The sequence below is a fragment of the Typha angustifolia genome, chromosome 6 (genome assembly GCF_048772165.1).
Source record: "Typha angustifolia cultivar Huaian chromosome 6, ASM4877216v1, whole genome shotgun sequence".
NCBI classification, from domain to species: Eukaryota; Viridiplantae; Streptophyta; class Magnoliopsida; order Poales; family Typhaceae; genus Typha; species Typha angustifolia.
Window position 1 is genome coordinate 5,908,484 of NC_133244.1, and position 22,609 is coordinate 5,931,092.

The 22,609-nt window shown below is 36.7% G+C and overlaps 2 protein-coding genes across 3 annotated transcripts; one reads left to right on the forward strand and one right to left on the reverse strand.

The window, feature by feature from the left end:
• Window positions 1-597: 597 nt before the first annotated feature.
• Window positions 598-15,776, forward strand: LOC140761770 (gamma-tubulin complex component 4). Its single transcript, XM_073099238.1, has 16 exons — window positions 598-844; window positions 1,218-1,509; window positions 1,692-1,828; window positions 2,265-2,363; window positions 3,318-3,438; window positions 4,047-4,319; window positions 4,395-4,475; window positions 4,554-4,637; window positions 7,436-7,522; window positions 7,714-7,769; window positions 7,864-8,064; window positions 8,261-8,486; window positions 11,459-11,547; window positions 12,915-13,068; window positions 15,225-15,347; window positions 15,437-15,776. The coding sequence occupies exons 1-16, from the start codon at window positions 678-680 to the stop codon at window positions 15,500-15,502; spliced, it is 2,256 nt and encodes a 751-aa protein (XP_072955339.1). The 5' UTR covers window positions 598-677; the 3' UTR covers window positions 15,503-15,776.
• A 717-nt stretch (window positions 15,777-16,493) lies between these two features.
• On the reverse strand, window positions 16,494-21,331 carry LOC140761467 (O-methyltransferase 1, chloroplastic). Of its 2 annotated transcripts, XM_073098799.1 has the most exons (8): window positions 21,059-21,331; window positions 20,234-20,409; window positions 20,036-20,156; window positions 18,884-19,008; window positions 18,476-18,604; window positions 18,068-18,142; window positions 17,972-17,997; window positions 16,494-16,692 (listed from the first exon to the last, which is right to left on the reverse strand). In XM_073098799.1, exons 1-8 carry the CDS (start codon window positions 21,321-21,323, stop codon window positions 16,599-16,601), a joined length of 1,011 nt encoding a protein of 336 aa, XP_072954900.1. In that variant the 5' UTR covers window positions 21,324-21,331; the 3' UTR covers window positions 16,494-16,598. The 2 variants fall into 2 exon arrangements, with proteins under 2 accessions (XP_072954900.1, XP_072954899.1); XM_073098798.1 differs by having other exon boundaries at window positions 17,972-18,142; window positions 21,059-21,328.
• Window positions 21,332-22,609: the final 1,278 nt, after the last annotated feature.

Sequence of the window (22,609 nt, forward strand, 5' to 3'; positions counted from 1 at the left end):
ACAGCCCTATCCAGAAGCGACTAAGTGATTTGATAACTTCGTGACATTGTTTTACAATTTGATAGGTCAAATGATTTGGTAACACTAGCAGTGCTCAAGCGGAAAAAAAACAGGCTTATAGTAATTACAAATTAAGCCCTATCTTTTTACAAATAAGTCATATTTGATCTAGACTATACGATCAATGACTTGAAAAAAAAAACAATGAGATGGCTTGAATCAAGCTAAATTAGCATCGGCTCAAACCCAATCAAGTCAAGTTTGATCACATAAGCTTAACCTTGACTCGAAATTATATTTGAACGGAGATGATCATAGCTCGGTCCGATTCAAGTGTATGTATATTTGGCCATTGCTATTAGTCTTCTCCGTCCTTCGACATTATCTTCCTCCTCCGCGGCCAGTTCAACTCCTAGGACTTCGGCTCGAACTTGACTCGAGCTCGATGCAGGCTTAAATTAGACTTGATCCAAAAAAGTCAATGGGTCGAGCTTGGTCACTTAAACTGGGCTCGAAAAAGCCGAGCTTGACCGAGCCTAAACTTAGGCTCGACCCGATTCCAAATTTTTTTAAGAATTGAAAGAAAACGCCGCCCGCTCCTTTTTCTTGTTTCTCTCCCGATCAATATCGAAGTGAGAGAGAGAGAGGACGAAGTGGAGTGAGAAGAGGTGAGCGTGATGCTTCACGAGTTACTCCTCGCGCTCCTAGGATTCACGGGGGACTTCGTGATCGACGAGAGGGAGCAACCGGAAGCCCTAGGTTCAGATCCTCACCAGATCCCCGATGACTATGGCCCCACTTTCAAGCTCGCCCCAGATCTCTCATTCATCCAGCCATCCGAGAGGTCCGCAAATCTCGTCTCTTTACCCCAATTTTACTAGTCCAAAATGCTGTAGCATTCGTTCAATTGTAAGCATCGATTTCACTAAATGAAAGATTGTAGCATCGGAGTTGATCTAGAACTTGTCATGTTACTTGGATTCAGTTTCTCTCTCTCTCTCTCTCTCTCTCTTTTCTAGCAATTCTTAATTTTTTATGATGGGGAGAATTTATTTCAAAAAGCATGGTGTTATGCTTAGCGGCATAATGTGGGCTGAATGCGCTTAGTTAATTTGGAGTTAGTTCTATTGCTTCAAGTCTAGTAGTGCATGTTTATCTACTAAATGTTATGCATTCGTTACTTTCCCTAATTATGAAATTGCCTGTTTCCTTTGCAGGAGTGTTATAGAGAGGCTCATCTCATTGGGATTTTACTATAGGGAGCTCAACCGTTTTGCGACTAAGTCTCGCGACTTAAGTTGGATTCAGTCTGCCGTAGATGTTCCATTAAGCCGAGCAGATAAATCTCAGAAGGGAAAAGCGAGAAGGGGAAGCTCTTACCGGAGGGCGGTCGCTAACGGCATTGCTGAGATTTTGGCAGTATACCGGGCTGCTGTCTTGCAGGTTGAGCAGAATCTCCTGTCAGATCCTTTGCCCATCTTGGCAACTGTCACTCAGGGCCTCAACAAGGTCTAGTTTTGTCTTCTTTTCATGCTTCCTTGTGGACTAATAAAGGATTTATACAGTAAAATTTATTTCACATGGAACTAGGTTGTCAAAACCTTTTAGTGGGTTTATTGCTAATACCAGCACAACTTGGTTGCTGTATTTATTTGAAAATTTGCTCGATACTGACCGGCTATTTTCTCTAGTTTGAGGTTCTTTTGCCTCCTCTTTATGAGCTCATCCTGGAAATGGAACGCGAAGATATCAGAGGAGGCCAACTTCTCAACCTTTTGCACAAACGTTGCCATTGTGGAGTCCCTGAATTACAAAGCTGTATTCAAAGGTACTGACTTGGTATTTTCTGTTTGAGACCTTGGGAACTTGCATATCTTATTTCTTGTTATATTCTGTCTTTAGCTTGTGGATAGAGTAGTGTTATAAGAGTGAACCATGGTTTCTTAATTATTTGGAACTAAATACAAGTAGAAGTTCCCAATATATGCTTATGTTTAAGTTTTGAAATTAGAATTAATTGCTACAAAGTTGCTGTTACTCTACTGTATATGTCAAGTCTCTTTCTACTTCCCGTGCATCAATATTGGTAGATCACATTTGACATATGAAAGCTTTTTTATCTGCTTCCATTTATTTGAGGAAGTCATCCCCAGCATCTATGATTGCTTTGCATACTCATTTGTATATAAAAGAAAGCATTTTGTTTTTTGCCAGAGTTTGAAGTAATCCTTGTTCCTCGTTAATTTTCATGTGAAAAAGCATAGGCTTTTATGGCATGGACATCAGGTCATGTATAACCAACTTGCATATTGGATGGTTTATGGAATTCTTCAAGATCAGCATGGCGAATTTTTCATTCAAAGGTACTTTCATTTTGAGAAGCTTAATTTGTTCATCCATGTAAATTTTGATATATACATGAAGTACTTCTCTCTATGTCCGCTCGTTTACAAACGTATATCAGATTGAACTGGCATTCTTTATTGATTTATCACATCATGATATGTGATGAACATTTAAATGTAGAATCATAGAGTCCAGCAAGGTTCACTTTAGAGTTATTTCCTTCTTACCTTGCATCAGACACTCCTCGACTTCTCCACTTCTATTCTCATTCATTGTTCTTACTTCACTATCCCATTTCCCTGTACATCTGTCTCTCCGTCTTTGTGCCTCCTTGTTCCCCTCCAAGTTGGTTGCCACTCACATGGCTTCACCATGCGGTCCCTTTATTTCTTAAGGTCATTTAATTTGCCAACCACATCTTTTATTGTTCACTCCTGTGGCTGCCTCTCATTGAAACCCACTCAAATATTCCCATGCTGGTCTTTCCACTAACATTATTGTTTGAAATACCAGCAGTCTTTCGTAACTCATACCACAGACGCATTAAGTGGTTAAAGATCTTTTAAAAATAGAGGACATTTTATTTAGCCTCCTTGAGAGCCATTTTCATTCTCCCATATATATTTATAATTTTTGGCCTGTCCTTGATAAACTATCAATACCACAATCCATTTCAGAGTTGCTATATTGGTAACTTTGGTGCCATCAAACTGATATCATTATTGAAATCATAAGTGAAATGAATGGCCCTGCAAATGTGCTTATTCCCTTTATAATCACAAAATCCATCTTCAAGTGCTAAACATTGATCAGACTGAGAGGACTATCTGTCAAATGATTAGTACAGTCTTCTGAAGAATGTTGGATAACTCTTGGTCATGGACAATGTTTTCTTTTTTTTCCTTCCTGTAACTTTTTAGTTTGTTTATCTGTATAAATATACACCCTATATATTTCATCATAATTTGCAGACAAGATGACAGGGATGCGGAGAGTGAATCATCTCGTCCTGATGTAATTGAGAAGTTGATGCAGAAATCAGCTGATGATACATCTCTAATTGATTGGCACTCAGGATTCCATATATCCTTGGTATATCATGTCTACCTCACTCATGGTACTTAATTGTGTTAACATACATATATCATTTGTGAACAACACAAAACAGTTAGTAGTTCATGATAGATAGATATCAATAGTAATTGTTTAGGTGGTCATATGTTTAGGTTATTACCTTTGTAATTTAACCTCTATGTAAATTCTAATATTTGTGCAGATTTTGTTGAATTTTGCTGAGTAGGTTAGACTATTTTTTCAACCTAATTGAAATATACACATTGTGGATTTGGTGGGAAGTAATATATTTTATGGGTACTTTTGCATGTAGATTTTCCAGAAGGTACTTTTGCATGTCTTAGAAGGACATCCCATTGTATCAAGTGCTCTCCAGAAGGCACTTTTTCCTTCTGCAAGATCCGCTTGATTACCTGCCTATTCATGTGCCCCTTTTTTTCTTGATATTCTCAGTGATGCAAAAATAAGCCACGCATACATTCCAATGAAAAGAAGAAAGTTACTGATAAAATTTTGGAATTTTTGCTTTGATTTTTCTCTATTTTCTTGTTTGGCATGATTATTCATCTATAGATATCATGCTGTGGGTTGTTAGATGCATTGGTTTCATGACAATCTTAATGCAGGACATGGTACCAGAATATATACATATGCGAGTTGCTGAATCAATTCTTTTTTCTGGTAAAGCAGTAAGAGTTCTCCGAAATCCTAGTTTTGGTTTCAAACTACAGGAAACTTTTACCCACAATCCAATCCTGAAAGAGTCTTATAGAGTTCAAGGTTTTCTAGGAAGCTTTGCTCCTCCAAAAGATTTGTCTGGCTGTTCTGATCTGATTGCAGATGAATTACTTCCCCAGTCCGAGGCTGATAAAATTGATGCAATGCTTCAAGAGTTGAAGGTTTTTGTTTTGTGAAAATCTTATTTAGCTACCTTTTGATGATACTCATTACTCAATTTCTTTCATTTTTTCCAGCGTTCGTCTGAATTCCACAAAAGGCTGTTTGAATCTGCTGTAAGCTCAATTCGCACAATTGCAGCAAATCATTTGTGGCAGGTTTTGGCTGTTCTTAATCATGATTGTTTTGTCACACTTTCATTATGCATCATTTATTTTCTTCTTTTGTCATGGAAGCTTGTGGTCATACGGGCAGATCTGAATGGCCACCTGAAGGCTCTTAAAGACTACTTTCTATTAGCAAAAGGCGATTTTTTCCAGGTTTTGAGCCGTCATCTTCTTTCTCAACTGTATTTGTTTCTTTCTTCAACTTATTTAGGATTTAGCTGCAATGCTTTTATTTGATAAATGTCAAATATATGTTCTTATAAGTTATAGCCTTTTTGTTTGGTAAATGTCAAATATATGTTCTAATGAGTTATGAATTTTTTATTTGATAAATGTCAAATCTAATATAGTGTATTGATATGCGATAATGTAGTGGTAAATGTCAGCTGACTCTTGTAGTTCCAATTTAATATGCGTTAGTGTATTGAAAGGCGGCAGTGGGTGGCTGACGACCACCCTACTTCGTAGCGACTAGGCGAAAGGTATGGCCAAGGTACTAATATATAAAAAAACTTAAAGGACCATATATAATATATAATATGTTACGAATGGATTTGCTAGAATTCTTCTTTTCTTAGAGAAGTAGCATTGAGGCCTAACTATAAATTTCTATATTAGAGACCCTATACAGTTGGGCCAGAAGAAGTCCATAGCCCAACCTAACTTTTCTACTTCGTAGCCCAATTTACCCTTGTACTCCCGAATGTTCCAAAAACCAAGGATTTGAGTTTCGGCCGATCCCGAGTGGGATCGGTCGAAACGGATCGGGATCGGCTATAGCCGATCCCGATCCAGGCCGAAACCACTCGGTTTCGGCCTAGCCTGCTGCTTGCAGCCACCTGCTGCTGTCAGCATCAGCAGCAGACAGCTGTCTGCTGACAGCTGCTGCTGTCAGCAGCAGTAGAGAGAGAGGGAGAGAGAGAGAGTGAGGGAGAGAGAGGAAGGGAGAGAAAAGGAGAGAGAGAGGGAAAGAGCAAGAGAGAGAGTGAGAGAGAGAGGAAAGATTAAAAAAAATGGGGCATGAGAGAGAGAAAATGGAAGAGAGAGTGTGGGAGAGGGAAAGATTAAAAAAAAAGGTGAGAAAGAAAGAGAGAAAAAGATAAAAAAAAGAATGTGGGAGAGAATGAATAGAAAAGAAGAGAAGGAGAAAAAAATATTTTTACTTTTTAGGCTTTATATGTGAGTAATTATTATTTCTTATTTTCTTATAATTTTTTCTAAATTTTTAGAAATTTCTCTAACATTTTTAATAATATTTAGAATTTTATTTAATTAAAATAATCCGATCCGATACAGGCAGCCGATACGGCCGATACAGCTGATACGTATCGTTTTTTCGGACGGCCGATCCCGATCCCGATACCGATTTTTGGAACCTTGCCAAAAACCATCAGAGAGATCAAATTCCTTAGTCTCCTTTAGTCTAGAACTCTCCTCTAATGACTTTAAAATTCCTTATCCTTCCCCATTTCCTTATGCAATCTAGGGTTTTCCTTTCTCCTATCTAGCCTAAGGGCTTTCTCATATTCTCTTCTCCGTTGGCCGATGAGGCTAAAGCTAAGGGCGATGCTATCTTCTGTTGGCCACTTCAATGAGGCCGTTGCTCACTTCTCCGATGCCGTTGCTCTCGCCCCTTCCAACCACATCCTCTTCTCCAAATGATCCACCGCATATGCCTCTCTCCATTGCTACCCAAATGCCCTCACTGATGGCAATAATACTATCGATATTAAGCCTGATTTGGCCAAGGGATACTCTTGCATCAGTGGCGCACACCTCGGCCTCAACGACACTAACCTGTCAAAGTAGGCCGCTTGGCCCGCCTAGCACTTTTCAGCACTAAGAGGGTCCGATAAGGCAGTGACTGCCTTCTTCCAGTGCCTTTTTGCTTAGCAGGGTGGCTGGTGTGTCACCTCGCCAAGGGGGTCGCCAAAAATGCCTTTCAAAATACTTATATGCATCCACGAACTGATCCCACCTTTTGAAAATATAGTTATTCTTGGATGAACATGTACTCTCAATGTTCTTATTTTGTGCATCCTTAATCAGGGCCTAGTCCCCATTTTCTCTCGACAAAAGAAAAGGGTTCTTAACTTCTTATTTTGGGCATGTTTGCTACTTATTTACTTCATGTCCATTAACAGCACATACACTTCACTGGTTCTATACATTATGTATATCCTGCTAGTTTATGTTGTTGGCCAAGATATGGTAAGTTAAATTTGTTTGCTCTTGTTCGAGCATATCTTTTGAACCACTAAGTGATTATGTGTGAGTGTGAATGTGCATGTGTTACAGCTTTTATCAACTATTTGAGAACTGTTAATAATCCAACAATTGAACACCATGAGCTCTTTTTTTATGAAAGCTGCCTTTGACAGTTAACACATAGGGAATCAACATGAATCAATAAATTCTCAGGTGGTGTCTTATTTCTACTGTTGTACTGGGTGAAGCTATATTTTCTTCAACCACTGTTTTGCTGATTCTTTCTAGCCTGTAAACAATTTTAGTCCATAGATTGTCTTTTTGTTGCTCTGTTGGGAGGTTCTCTATAAGGAGTATGCTCATGTGATAGCACTAAGATCTTTACCTTTCATTTGTGCTAGCATTTGCGTGTAGATTCTATAATAGAATATCTACAGAATAAGGGTTAATAAGAGAATTTTCTGCAACATAAAATTTATCTAATCACCTTGAAATGCCTTAAAAGAAGATCTTGTTATTGTATTCATATACAGGTTTGTTATTGTATTCATACCTCATGAAATGCCTTAAAAGAAGATCTTGCAAATTTAAAAAGTCTTTTCATTGTTGAAAATGTTTTTCTACTCCATTTCTTTTGATATGGAAAATTCAAAGAGAATAGTTGACACGCTACATGATATGATTGTGCATAGACAATGTTTTTCATAATTCTTATGGTTGCGATTGTATATGTTTTGCTTTAGTGTTTTCTTGAGGAGAGCCGTCAGTTGATGCGTCTACCCCCTCGTCAATCTACTGCTGAAGCAGATCTTATGATCCCCTTTCAGTTGGTAAGATACTAAGATTGTATCATCTACTAGTACAAAGTGTAAATACTGTATTGAACTCTTTTATATGTATTCATTCTGTTTTTTTCACATTCAACCTACTGATCTTAGACCAGATATAATACTTTTGACTGGTCATCCCATGATTTGTCTGTTTTTAAGAATATAAAAGCTGTTGAGCTTATTTGATGCAGGCTGCACTTAAGACTATAAGTGAAGAAGACAAGTACTTTTCAAGAGTAGCATTAAGGTTGGGACTATCATATTTCCTTGTCCCCTGCAAGTATTAGTCTGTCATATTTTTTGTTTCAAATGCATTCTGAGTTCACTTTCATATATTGCAGAATGGCATCCTTCGGATTTAACATGGCTGCCTCTCAAAAGGGTCTTCCAAAATCGAAGGCTAATGCTGATGGAAACTTGGAAATTCCTTTGCAAGGAAGAGCTTCCTCAGAGTTGTCACTTGATGGTTGGGATGGCATTTCTCTTGAATACTCTGTTGAGTGGCCATTACAACTTTTTTTTACTCAAGATATCTTTTCTAAGTAAGTCTCTTATTGGCATAACATACAAAGTATTATTGCTGACATGCTTGTGTATTGTGAGTTGTGATTGTACAAGCTTAGAATTGCATTTAAGAAGGATCCATTTTATCTTAGATTAAGGGTCCTTTCAGAATAGCAATTTTGTGAAGCTCTTTTCTTGTTTATCTCATGTCTAGAGACAGTGAATCTGGTCCAGGTATCGCAAGGTTTTCCAGTACTTGATTAGACTGAAGAGAACACAAATGGAATTGGAGAAATCTTGGGCTGCAGTAATGCATGAAGACCATGCTGACTTTGCTAACTACCGGAGGGATCGCAGTAATAGCTCAGTGTCTCAACTGCGTCGACAACGTTCTAGGCCAATGTGGCGAGTGAGAGAGCACATGATTTTCTTAATCAGAAATCTACAGTTTTATATCCAGGTAGTTGCTAGGAACCATTGTTTTCTTTCACGTCATTCTACATCTAGCACTTTCATTTTTCTTTAGTGCTCTATTTCTTTAGTATGTATAGAGATAGTTTGTATGGAGAGATAATTGACTGATGATTCATGGCTTGCATATCAACTGCTTTTGAGCATGAATTGTTTGATAGTGTCACTTATAACCATAGATAATGTGCTTTGAAATCTTCATCAATTGTTTGAGCATGAATATCAAACACATCTGTGTGATGAAACATCATCCATTAAATCTTCATCATTTGGGTTGATAATAATTCACTACGGTGTTCATGAATTACCTACTTCATTAATTAAAACCTGTACAACCGTTGCAAATGATCATGACTTCCGTAACACTTTTGAGAAGTAAATCTTTCACTCTTTTTGGAACCAAATATGAACAAAATTAATTTGATTATAGTTTGCAAGAATTAAGTTGATTTCAGTTTGAAATGAATTTCATTATTTAGAAATAAATGGAACTCCATTCATTTTTATTCTCTGAAAAAGGTTATGAGTTCATCTGAACATATTCAACTTCCTCCTTTACCTTGATCATATACCAAAAAATTCGTTGATACCTAATGATGAGGACATCGAGCCCGACGATGTACCGGACATATGGGTCTACATGTGTAGATGGAGTTGCACCACTCGACCGATTTCACTTTGGCTTGGTTACTAATGTGTCATTGGGTTTTAGTTAGACTTTGATTAGTTGTTTTATGACTTTTTCTATTTTATGGTATTTTCGGGCTAATTTTCAGCCTATTAGTGGTCGGGTCTATCTTTGTCTTGTTTTGGTCTAGTTGGGTCCTAGTTCACTTAGGGTTTACATTATCACTATAAATAGTTAAAAGACATTGTGCTTAGGGACTTTTTGATGAAATAAAAACACCTTGAAGCTTTCTCCAAGGGTTTCATGAAGTAACCCCCCCCCCCCCCCAAGTGTGAAATCGGAACCCTCGAAGCGTGAAATAGGGTCTTTTTCTGTAGATCTGGTATCTTCTTTTCGTTCCTTCTGTGTTCTTCGATGTTTCAGGACATCGCAAGACTTTTACAACTCCTTTGAGAATTTGACCTTTCATATATTTTGATACAGATCTAATCCTTTGGATTAGGTTTCATATTTTATCTTTATATCTGGTTTCAGCACGGGCTTCTAATCATGGATCAGATTTCATCTTCCCATTATTGCAAACTCAATTGATAGGTATAACAACTGGTAACATCATTCTGGATCTCACACCACATTTTGTTATCCTTGGATCACTTGTTGCTAGTAATCTTATCCCCTACGCCAAAATATCCGTTCTCACATTAGCCTTTCCTTCAGTAACCTTTGCTAGAATTTTCTAAAACCTAATTTTCTACACTAGAACCCATAAAATTGCCTAGTTTGTTAGCCTTAATCTACCATCTTTTTTATTAATGATTTGATCTCAATTTTGAGTGAAGAACCCTAGTCAAAGGAAGTTTCCATGCTTCCAACAATCTAAGTCATTCTCTTAAAAACAAGTTATCTTGCTTGTAACCATATACTATAACATAGTTTCACATATTTATTTGACTAGCTTGCCTTTATTTAAGTTGTTTATTTGCTGATTTCTCTTAGTTTAGTCAACTAACTTGCACATTTGTCCCACATCATCTATTAAATCTATTACCACCTGCCTTTCACTATATTTATTTTCCTTGAATAACTTAAAGGGCGTCGATTAGTGTAGCGATAAGGGTTGCCTTGCATCCAAGAGGTCGTGGGTTCACATTTTAAAAACAAACCTCTTTAGAGATGAGGGTAAGCTTGCATACATCTTCTATCACCCAAACCCCACGTAAGCAGTCATTCGGATGCCTTTATATATTTTCCACAAATCAATTGTCTGCACCTTTGGCTTAACTACTACTGCAATCATTATCACTACCATCGCCATAACCATTGATGATGATTGTTGTAGTGTAGTGGTTATGGTGCTAATGATGTCGATGCTAGTGCTCATGCTTATTGGACTTGGCTGTATGCATGGTTATGAGACTTCAAAGAAGGAAAATGTTTAACCTGGTTGGAGGAGAAAGCAATTCATTTCATGCATTTATTTAAGCAAGTCAAACTATGTTTAACAGGTGTAGTGAAGTGGATCCTGTGTGAGCATACAATACTTGCTTTATTCTTCAACAACATTTGCATGTTCACATATACCATGGTTTTCACCTAGGAGTTGCCATAATTCACCTAGATGGCTAGATCTTATAATATTAGTGTATTCGCATTTAGTAGACCACTTTTTGGAATTTCTCAACAGTAAGGCATGCATAGTGAAGATCAGCATTTCTTTTGGAAACTTTAATGCCTTGTCTAGAGGAAATTATATGACAATTTCCTGTATCCTAGCATATTTTGACTTTTGAGTCCTGTCATGTCCTGGAGAGATCTATGTTACCTTAAAGTTTGTACTAATGCATGATGGAGGTCGCAATCTTTATTTTTGTGCACTCTAAAGATTTACTGTACAAATAAAATAGCATAGCCTTATGTCCCAATTAATTGGAATCTGCCACATGAAGTCCTTCCAGCCATTCAATTGATTTTCAGTTACTGTCCACATCGGCTCAGGGCCTTAAGTCTCTTTTGGTCTTCCTCTTCACTCTTCCCTTTGTACCACTTGAATTGAGTCTCTCCTCCATAAAAAAGAATAAGAAATAGATCCACGTCTTTGGCTCATTAAAAGAAATTCTACTTAATTTGCCTTGAAAACCTCTTTTAGTATCTAATTAGATAAGACATACATCAAGGCATATGTTGCATTTTTCATAATAGTTGTGTCCTTTCACATGTTAAGATGTCCTTGTTATGTATACCTACTCTTTCTTTTGGTTATTTGAGAAATTAGCCAGGTATAATCCTTGCTTGGTCAGACTTTTAGTCACTTAAAGAATTTTTGTTTTTTGCAGGTTGATGTTATTGAGTCCCAGTGGAATGTTTTACAAGCTCATGTGCAAGATTCACATGATTTTACAGAACTAGTGAACTTTCACCAAGAGTATGCAATTGATTCTCTCCATACCCTATAATAATTCATTGTATATTTCCATCATTATTTTTCTTCTTTATTGGTTCTGAATCAGTTACAAGGCCTTATCAATGCCTTAAAGTTGTAACATAATATTATAATTCACCTTTCATTAGGTAAAAAATAATAATTAAAAGCTGTAAGTAATACTATGCTATACTACCCTTATCATGAATAAATACCTACAATAAAATAGTGTAGTGATCATTCAACTATTTTACTCCTCAAGAAGGAAACCTGGCATGAGAGGAGAATGAAAATCAGGCATGCCATTTATTTTAGTAAGCTACAGTGCTAACTTCTAAGCACATGCATGACTACCGATTGACAAATAACATCTTGGCAAGAAAAGTTCTGTCATTGGTTGATGGACATTTGTAAGGAAAGAGATTTCTTGCAATTGATCTTGATAAAAATTTGAGTTCTATGATGTTGTGCTTAGGCTTTGCTAACTGTAAAAGACTAGAACTTTTTGCTGGAACAACCTGCAAGGAATAAAGTTGTGTTCTTGCATCTATGGAGTACAAACCATAGAATTCCCTATATAGCTGACTATATTTTAACGAATGCTAATTTGATTTCCCTCAAACCTTATTTCTTTCATTTTACCAAGTTATTTTAAGTTGCTCTAAAAAGGGTTTGGGAATACTTTACACCCATATGCCTAATTGAACTTACACATGCTTTCAACAAGTTCTATTATCAAAGCTATATTGAATGATTCTAGAATATTCTCAGATCTGGAAGTTAATTTTGGTAGTATCAGGAACTGACAAATCCATGTGGGAGAAAAAAAGAAGAAAAACTATTATGAGAAAGGAGTAATTTCACAAGTTTTCAGCTGTATTTTTGATTTGAAAGGTTAAAGAAGAGATAAAGAGATATACAACTGAGATACCTATTCTTTTCTGTTGGAAGTTTCCTTTTTCATTCAGAATTAAGATAATTATAGCATAAGAAGATATGCATTACCATTTCTGCAGTCACATCAAGCACCTTTCTCAATTAGTCAATTTCCTATATCAAAATACTTATGCAACATGCACAAGTATGAGCTGGTATAGCAGGAGTCTCACTCCATATAGGAGGTAAGGAGAACGTGCGCTTTACTATTATGCCATGCACTTGGTGATAATTCAAGAACCTTGCATGTTTTCATAGGTAGATTCTGAAGCTTGTGTTCATACTTCAACCCATTCACATTTGAATTCACAATCATCCTTTTATAGAACCTATTTGCATTACAAGTTATCATTGTCTTAGGCCTTAAGAATAATGTTTATATTCTTCTTTTTACATATGATGGGATATAACATTTTATTTTGTATTGCCTGCAGATACTTGTCAGCTTTGATTTCGCAATCTTTCTTGGATATTGGATCTGTCTCTAGAATATTAGACAGCATAATGAAACTCTGCCTGCAGTTTTGCTGGAACATTGAACAGTATGAAAGTAATTCAAATTTATCTGAATTGGAGCATATAACTGAGGTAATTCAGAAGCTGTTTTGTTATCTGAATATAAATGGTGATACTGGCTTATGTTATTAGATGCATTGCCCATCTTATTTCTTTCCTCTTTGTGGTTAAATTGAGGGCACAGAAAAACTAGATGGAGTTTGTATGATAGTTATTACTAAGAGGAACTGCAGAATTGGGGCTTCACTGAGGCATTCTAATGCACTTAATGGAGCAGGAAATAATTTACTTTACCTCCTTTTCTCATTGGCTGCTTGATAAGTTCCACTTCGGATCATGTGACGAAGGCCTCTTGCAGTATAAACCCAGCATCAGTGCTGTAGAAGCCAGTGAGGTTTAGTGGCTGGTTAGGGGCTTGATCTGGATTGTGGGGATTCCGTAGGTGGAGGTACATACTCTTAGGCATCTAGTGGTGGTGAAGTGCTAGCGGTGATGAGGTGGCACTAGTAGGGATGGTGGTGGTGGAATGATAGGGACGGTGGATAGGGTTTAGGGCAACGGTAGAGGGAAGAGAAGCGGGAGAAGTGGGCTGCCCCTAAGAGACTAGGGTGGAAGGTCGACCGATGGGTTAGAGATGGCGAAGCATGGGTGGTCTGTGGCCGTGGATAGAGAGAACGAGAGAGGAGAGGGAGAGAGGAGGCTATGGCAAAAGAGATAAATCCATTAGATGAATAATTACGGTGCGCACTACAAAGTTATATAGGTTGCTACCGTCAAGCCGGTTTGGCTAGCCCATCCGGATTGGACTGAACAAGTATGTAAAAACAAATACTACTATTGCAGGGACCAAAATACAATAAGCAAATACAATAAAATAAAGGGATCCAATCCCCATGCTCTCGGCCCAAGGCAGCTCGGCTTGATCCTTGCTGTGTGTGACAATTGTCCAGATAAAGCCATCATATTAGCTGCATCTTATATTCAATGGCTGATATAAGATTTGATAACCTTTTATCTTCTTTTTGAGTTATTGACTATTATCACAACACTATTCTTCATGCCATATCAGAATTGAGATGAAAAGTAAACGACTTAATATTTCTGAGTTTGATAAATTGCTGAGCGGTTATGATGGTTAATTGTATACGTTTGCACCATGATTTACTGACCTTTCACATCCTGGTACCATAATATGCAATAATAGCTGCCATCACTTTGTCTTGTTATGAGGCTATAGACACCAAGGATAATTCTATTTCTAGAAACACTAGGCCTGCTAATAACTCTTCTAACTACATTAATATTGATTCGATATGCTACTTGTGAAGCCTTGCCTTGACTTTCCATCCATTACTCGTTTATATGGTTTTATCGTTTAGTAGCATCTTCAACAAATTTGTCCGACAGGTCCATTATATAATGTATCATAAACTAAGATGGATCTTCTTTTGATTTCGATACCATTATGACAAGCAGTAGTCAAATATTTTACCTGCGACAAAACAAAATGTGTTTATAGTAGGCATATTACTGAATGACACTGGAAGTCCTATGTATTCAAATCTTGTGACATCTAATAACTCCTATTTATTCTCACTGACACCCTAGTCAATTTCAAAAAACTTATCATGGAAAATTTTGGGGGATTTGATCAAATATTTTACATAAAATCACCATAGAGGACTTGTTTATCAATTTTGAATTTACTCTATTGGTGATGAGAAGGCCGGCTATCGGCCATACATGCTGGCATAGAAGTCCCATTTCAGCTTTGCAAGTACGTGGAAGTTGAATACAGGCCCATCATTTTTCGACAGGATTATGAATCTATCATGCATCTTTAATTTCTTAAACATTCTCCAAGTTGACTCGAATCAATCCAAAAGTAAATGAGTCATATATGTGTACACATCCATGGTGAGTACAAGTTCGATTGTGCTTGAGCATTTTTTAACAGGATCAAAGATTTTACCTTGCCAGACCTGGCCATATTGCAAGCTCTATCAGCAACACTTCCAATGCTGCATACATTATAATGGTTTCATGTCATTCATCAATGCATTACAAGTGCCTTGTATCATGAAGTATGAGTTGAATCTTGCACTTTTTCCAATTGAGAATTTCAAACAATTGCTAGAATTACTTTTGAGCTTCATATGGTTTAGACAAGGTTTACAATTATATAGTTATCTTCTACTCTCTTATTTATCATGATCTTGCTACTTCAGGAATTCAACAAGAAGTCCAATTCCTTGTACACGATTCTAAGAAGTAGTCGTCTTGCTGGAAGCCAACGAGCACCTTTCCTGAGGCAATTTCTTATGCGCTTGAACTTCAATTCGTTCTTTGAGGTAATATCAGAATTGTGGATATTAGTAAATCTACCAAATTTGGAAATATGATGGGCATTTTCTCAACTGGTTTGATTTTTCACCAACAGGCCACTGCAAGAGGCGTGCTGAATGTAGTCAGGCCATGTTCAACCGCTGCTACTGTCCAGCAGTAAGATTTTTGGTATAGTTACATCTGAGCAGATGCCGTCTGTAAAATGGCAACCAGTTTATACACAATTATATGTCTATTTGTTTATGCCAATTACACGCCTATTTGTTCAATCAAAGCAAGGAGCTTGATACCCGGTAGACTAGCAGAGCCAGTTGCCTGACTAGTGCTTTTTATTTTTCATTGTAGATTCCATTAAAGATCCAGCAGCATCAATTTATTTAACTTGAGTGTCATGGATTGATAAGTATATATATATATATTGGTTCGTGTGACAACTTCAGTTTCTACTTTTTGTTACTTTATAAACAAAAATATAAACAAATCTAGAACTTGTTTGAAGCAGCTTAATATGGTAGCACAGATGACATTTGAGTCTCTTAACAATAGTAGGATGTGTACAGTATACGGGTTGCAAATTGATACATTTGTTGGTCCTGAGGACATTGTGACCTCTTAAATGTGGTGGGCTAGGCTACATCTCAGTAGGTAGTGCGATACAAAAGTAGGTTGTTTAAAGAGAGCATCAAAATCTAATCTGATCCTTATCAATTTGCAGCGGGGTATCACTAACAACTGGTCATATTTGAGAAATTTTTCAACACCTTTATTTTGTTTTCTTTAGAAATGGGGACAAGTCCTTACCTATTAAGATTAATAACCATGGTAAATAAGGCTGAATTGATGAAAAAAATGGGGCGAATTCCCTTTGCAATACTTAATTAAATGGAGGTAAATAATTGTCTTTGCTGCTTGCCTGGCCATAATTGTGAACTAAATGCAAGAGATCTGTAATGCAACGATGGATACTTACATAATCACTAATCAGGCTCCTGAGATTCATCATCCTTACAGAAGAGAGCATCAATGAGACTCACCATGGAAGATAGAATTAGAATAAGATTAAGCAATTTAATCCAAAATGGTACAATTTTCCAAGACGATCATATAAACATACTGGAGTGCATGTTGAGTAGGATGCATACGTGCAGAGGTATAAAAGCAGCACCCATATTGATAAAATACGAAATATGTTAATAAAACGAACAAGAGCACAAAAGGGTATATATGATCAATAAATGGAAAATACATGGAAGGATTTAAATAGGTTTCATAATCCTGCTATAGTTCCTCGAACCCTTCTTCATCTCCTTCCTCCTCAATCCTTCCAAAGTGTGATCGCCAGCTCTCCATCTGCAATGTCAAGGAATGGAAGTTTGTGGTGCAATGCGTCATGATTGAAAATTGACAAAATTTCAAATCAAAATATCTATGAAGTTTTACGAGTCCTATTTAGATCAACCAGTGACTAAATTAAACTAAAATAGTAAATCTATATGAAACTTGTGAGAAAACAGGATATAGATAACTACAGGAGTATATACTAGTACATTAGAAATTTGCAGATTGACATTTTTGTTACTTGGTACATAAGATTCTTTAGTTAGCAAACAAACAAAGAAACATATATTCCGATTATTATTGGGTAAAACAATGAAGGTAAATCTCCCAATGTCCAACATAAACTGAACCATAATTTTGCTATTTCTACCACTATAAAAAACAGTATTTTTTGATGTCACATTCTCATTAAGTGAAGCAAGTCAGAGAATTAGTTATTATGCTAAAGAATTCTGGCGAAAAGTAGACAGGATAATAAGATACTACTATGATTTATATCAATCATCTGTTAGATAGTATGGCATGATTATTCATTGCTTATAATCATGTAACAACAATGTAAATCCACACAAACGTCAAGGTTTGATACAATTCTTTAATAACATCTAGGAATAATATAACTCAATCATATTAGGCAAGGGCAATTAAAGTGATGAATTTTCAAATTTACCAACCTTAGTCATATCTGCAGCAAAAGAGCAAATTTCTTAATGCACTCGGGAAAATTATTCCAATTTATTTCTTAATAATGACAATAGAGAAGTAATCATCCAGTCCAGCCAAATAAAAAAACATGGACAGTTAAGCATAGATATAATTTTTACAGACCATGGAAAGGCTTTATATTTATCAAGGATTCACCTACTATATAACATGGTAGAGAAGTGCATCATCGAGCTGCTTAACTGCTAGTGCAGATAGTTTTAGGTTATAGAAAGTGGAACTCCTGGTACTCATATTTGTATTCCTAAATATTGACTATTCAGAAAATATACTAAGTGCAAGTTAGAAGAGTGGAAGGAGAGTGGAAGTGCAAGTTAGAAAATTGATACTTTGTGGTTTGGAATGGATAGTAAATTTTGAAGGATGCAGGCAAAAAATATGTGACGGGTTAAAGCCATTTTTCCATCCACTCTCTCCAAAATGAACACAAAGCATACTGGAATCGAAAAGTGACATCCATCAAACAACAGTCCCTTAAAAAGTATTCCTAAGTAATATCTAGAATTTAGAAGACTGAGTATGAAAAATGGAAGTATAAAGACAGCTGCATTATTTTAAGTTCAATCACCTGAGCATCAGATAGCAGCAATTGTTCTGCAACGAAAAGTTTTCTGTCAGAATTTTCTAATGGTACATCTGGTTCCAAGTGCATGTTCCTTGTTACCTCCTTGTAGTCGACCACACTAAGTCGAAAACCATGGGTAATGAAAACCCTCTCCAACAATTCCTTTTCTGCTGCCTGCAATATAAAGCCAAAGAACAGCCACCAGCTAGTTATAAGGAACAAAAGTAGCCATAATAACGAATGTAGGTGAGGTCTAGTGATCAATGGAGAGAGGAGTTTCCACTGGGGTCAACTGCAAGAGTGCAAGTCACTCAAACCTCAGTATTAGTTTTAAGGTTGGGTACTTGCCCAACAGACCATCTTACCCTTCCTGATAATCTCAAAGTCCAGAAAGTAAGCAGATCAGTACTGAATTGGGGTAAAAATATTTTCCTTATTCGATACACCTAAGTACCTAAACATTATCATGTATATAATAATTAATAAACAGTAGCATATGAATCGAACCATATTTCCAGATGCAGTCCCATCTAACAAGCCAGGTAGTTCTCCCAAGAAAATGCTCCCTTTCATGGCTAAGCTGCTGACAACCAGCAATAGATCCTTCAAGCTTGTCAAAGTCAATAGAGGTAGCCCCTGCCAGACAACGAATGCAACAACTTGGTTGACCACTTAAAACATCTTACCATGATTATGCCAGATTATGCAGAGCCGAACATATGATTTTCAAAGAATTTTGTAGACCTCTCCAAACAATTTAGTGTAAGGTCACATATCATTAACCTTCAACATTACATCATATAAAAAATTGAAAACATAAAACCTACTCTTTGGCTACAAACAGTATATAGTCGTATATTCCCTTACTATCTTGAAATTTTATCTGGCAGTGTAACTTTTAAGCCCGTGATTCACCTGTAGAGCCCATACACTTGGTCGGCCACCATTGAATCCAGTCTTGCACCAAATCTCATGTAAAGCACAGGACTCTTCAGGGATATGATTTAGCAGGCAGTTTCGTGAAATTTTCGCTCCCATACCTGTCATATCCGAAAGAAAATGTGAGACAAGTATAGAATGCCAGAGATGAAAAATTATGTAAGTAATTGTGTTAAGCATTGTGTGAGATTGAGAGATGAAGGGATGAGGTGGATATTTAGATTTGACAGTGCAAGCAGATATAATTGCTAATTTCAGAAGCTGCTAGTGGACCAGCGCAGCAATCCTCATCAATGCAGAAAGCCTGAATCCATCTTATGTATGTTCAAGATTATTGGAATTTCTATTTGCTAGATGCTTTCATGGTTTACTTGACAGCCAATTAGCATTCCTTCTCATTTCACAGACTTGATCCTGGCGTATGCAAAGCATTATCTATCATTCCTAGCAATAGACAACTAAAAATATATTGATTATCATCCCGTTTTCTAGAGATTCTCATTTTGTGGTTCTTCCCCATTCATTGATATTAATAGTTATAGGCTTATAGCATTCCCACAGCAGCTGGCTAGACTATATCATGGATTCTTAAAGCTGAAAATGGCTCTGATTCAGAAAAAGCGGATCTTCTTCCACTTGCTTTGTCTGCCCTTTCTATTTTAGGGTCCCTAATGAGCTCGAAAGACAATGTAACGTAATGCAATCAACCTGATGGCGTGATTTCGGCTCCTCTGCATCCCAAGTACACTGCCCTCCTAGGTGCACAACATCTTAAAGTAAGAATTTCAAATATACCCAAGACAGAAGAGGCCGCCAAGTAGATGTAACCATACTCCTTGGTCTAACCTTACCTACTAAGTCACTAAAATTGCACCAGCAACTAGAGCCTAATTGGAACAAATCTGGGGCATCAATCAAATGATGATCGACATAACAAAAGGCAGAGAGTCAACTTCCTTGACCATTCTTGTCCAATCCAGGAATGACCCTCTCTCTCTCCCTCCCTCGCACACCCACCTGCTTCTGTTCCTCCCTCTCCCTCTTTCAACTCAGTTCATAACATGCATTTATGGGAAGATGAAGTACCACTCTTCAGAATAAACTACAATATTGCACTAACCTACACACCTTTAAGTTTTTCGTCTGCCAATTTGAAGATCCTTTCAGGGGAGACATCATATATAATGGACAAGCGTGGCCAACTCAACCTATATGGGCGAGTGTCCATACCATCTGTCAACAAAACAATCTATAAGGGATAAGAAAAGAATTTCTCATCTTGCTGAAAGAAATGTCATTTACAGCTACTAAGATAAACTGAAGTACCTGTCTCAGCTCATCTGAGCGGCTTACCAAGCTAAGCAGCTTATCATCAATGAACTTTGTTGCCACATTATAATGGCACAGCCATGATGCAGATGTTGAAACTGGAGTTTCCACCATGTTATCGATGGCATCAGGAGAAAGAAAGCAACCAGCATATGGATCGATAAAGAGAGGATCTGCCATTTTCAAGGTTACTGAAAACATCAAATTTTGACCAAAATAAGTAGATGGTATTAATTACTCCTTCTAAAGTGATCATTCCAACATACTACTCTGCCTAAGCTCTAAAGGTTCAGTATATGGATAGTCCTTTTGATTTAAACACATACATAAGCATTTCTATGGTTTACACTTTACAGTATTAGGCATCAGTTTGCGCTAGTGGATGCTATCTGTGAAACTTCAAAGTTCAAAAACTTGGAAAAAGGTCGACCCAACTCGCATACACGATAAATCTCGTCAAATAATTTCAAACTTGTTTTAGTTCCTCCATAAAGCTGTGACGCCATGATAGAAGCAGTTAGACCTCTACTAGAAACAAATAATTCTCTTTCGCTTTCTCGAGGATGGTCTCAACTGAGATTTCCCAAAACAATTAAGTACCAAATAACTATAACCATTTAACGACAGATCATGCTCATAAACCATGCTCCACGCATTAACATATAAAAGCAAAATAAATCCAAAATGTCATCAAATTTCGTCTATTTTGGGGCAGAAAAATGGTGAACGGTAATTCTTTCAACTGGGATTTCTCGATGGCATATCGTCAAACAGGAGGCTCGATTCTTTCTCTATCAAGGAATAGGGGAACGATATAAGAACCTGGGCGAAGGGATTCCTGGTAGCGAAGGGAGGCGGCCATCAGAGCGGATCGGAGAAGCGGGTCGGATTCCTCGGATCCGACCCTGGCGGCGATCGCAGTGGATCTCGTCAACCTCCTCCTCCACGAGAACTCAATGGCGGGGAGAGGAGAGCCACGGAAGGCGCGATTCGCCGCCTCCCCAAATCCAATAAGCGGCGAGATTAGTCTCTCCGCCGCTGCCGCCATTTTCTTACTCGTTCTCCTTCTAATTCTTCTCTTCTTCATCCTTGTCGGTGAACTCTTTATCTTTTTTATTTTCCCGATAAATTCATAAAATAATCTTAATATCCCTCTTTTTCTTTTTCAATGTTCTAATTCATTTCGAAAGTTAAATATAAAAATATTTTTTAACTAAATATTTTAACATAAAACCTATTAATTTCTTTCTCCTAATCGAGATTAAATAATTCTAAATAAAATTAATCGGAACAGAAAGTATTAGTCTTTTTCTATATTTTAAGAATAAATTACTCATATTTTTTTATAAAAAATAAAATAATGATAAATGAATAGAATTTGGCACTAGTATTGTTAATGAAACTGTTATAAGAATAAGCAATAGGAAAATATTTAAATTCTAATTTACTTATCAATTAATCTAGTCACATATATAAAAAATCTAATATATCTTTTAACTTTCAATAGATAAAAATTATAATGAAAAATTAAATATAAGTAGCTAATTATATAGAATTTTTTCATACATATCTATCTGTAACTTGATAGAGAAAATTAATATTTAAAAGAAAGCTACAAACCTCTCTGCCTTGCAACCCAACTCAGATTAGGTTACAGTATACTTACCATAAGACTAAATCAATCCCATTCACTAGTTGGATAGTTACAGGAATATATTAATTTTATTTATTTTAAAACTGGGATGACTCAAGGCTATCTGAGTTATAAATTATTTTGAAATGTATTATTCCCTCTTTTAGCGTCATAAACTTCAGGTCTTCGTTGCAGGGAATAATTAATTTTATGTTTATTTATAACTTTTAATGAAGAAAACAGTGGAAAATATATTTTATTTTTTATAAAATTATTATGAAGTTTATTGATTTGATATAAAGTATATTGATGGGATAAATATTAAGGGTAAATTAATAATTAGTTTAGTATATGGTATAAAATATAATTTTGATGAATAATAATCATATTTTAGGATTTAATTAGTGTTGTAAAATTTTGTTAAAAGAAATCGCCGGAAAAGGGGAAACATAAACAAAAGACGGAAAATGAAGTGCAGTGATTGTCTACGTTCTCTGATCTCGGAAAATGATACAACCTGGAAACTTGGAAGGCAGTTGTCAAGGAATGGTTTAAGTTCCTACACCAGCATTTGCAGAGAACCCTCTTGGACTCAATACATGGCGAGCACAAACCATGTCAACTGCTTCCTTTGCAAGCCGATCTTCTTTGTCGGACAAGGAACTGAAGTGCAAAGGATCGTATGCAAATTCGATTGCGGGAATTTTCTACATTGGTCCTAATGTTCAATCAACAATAGC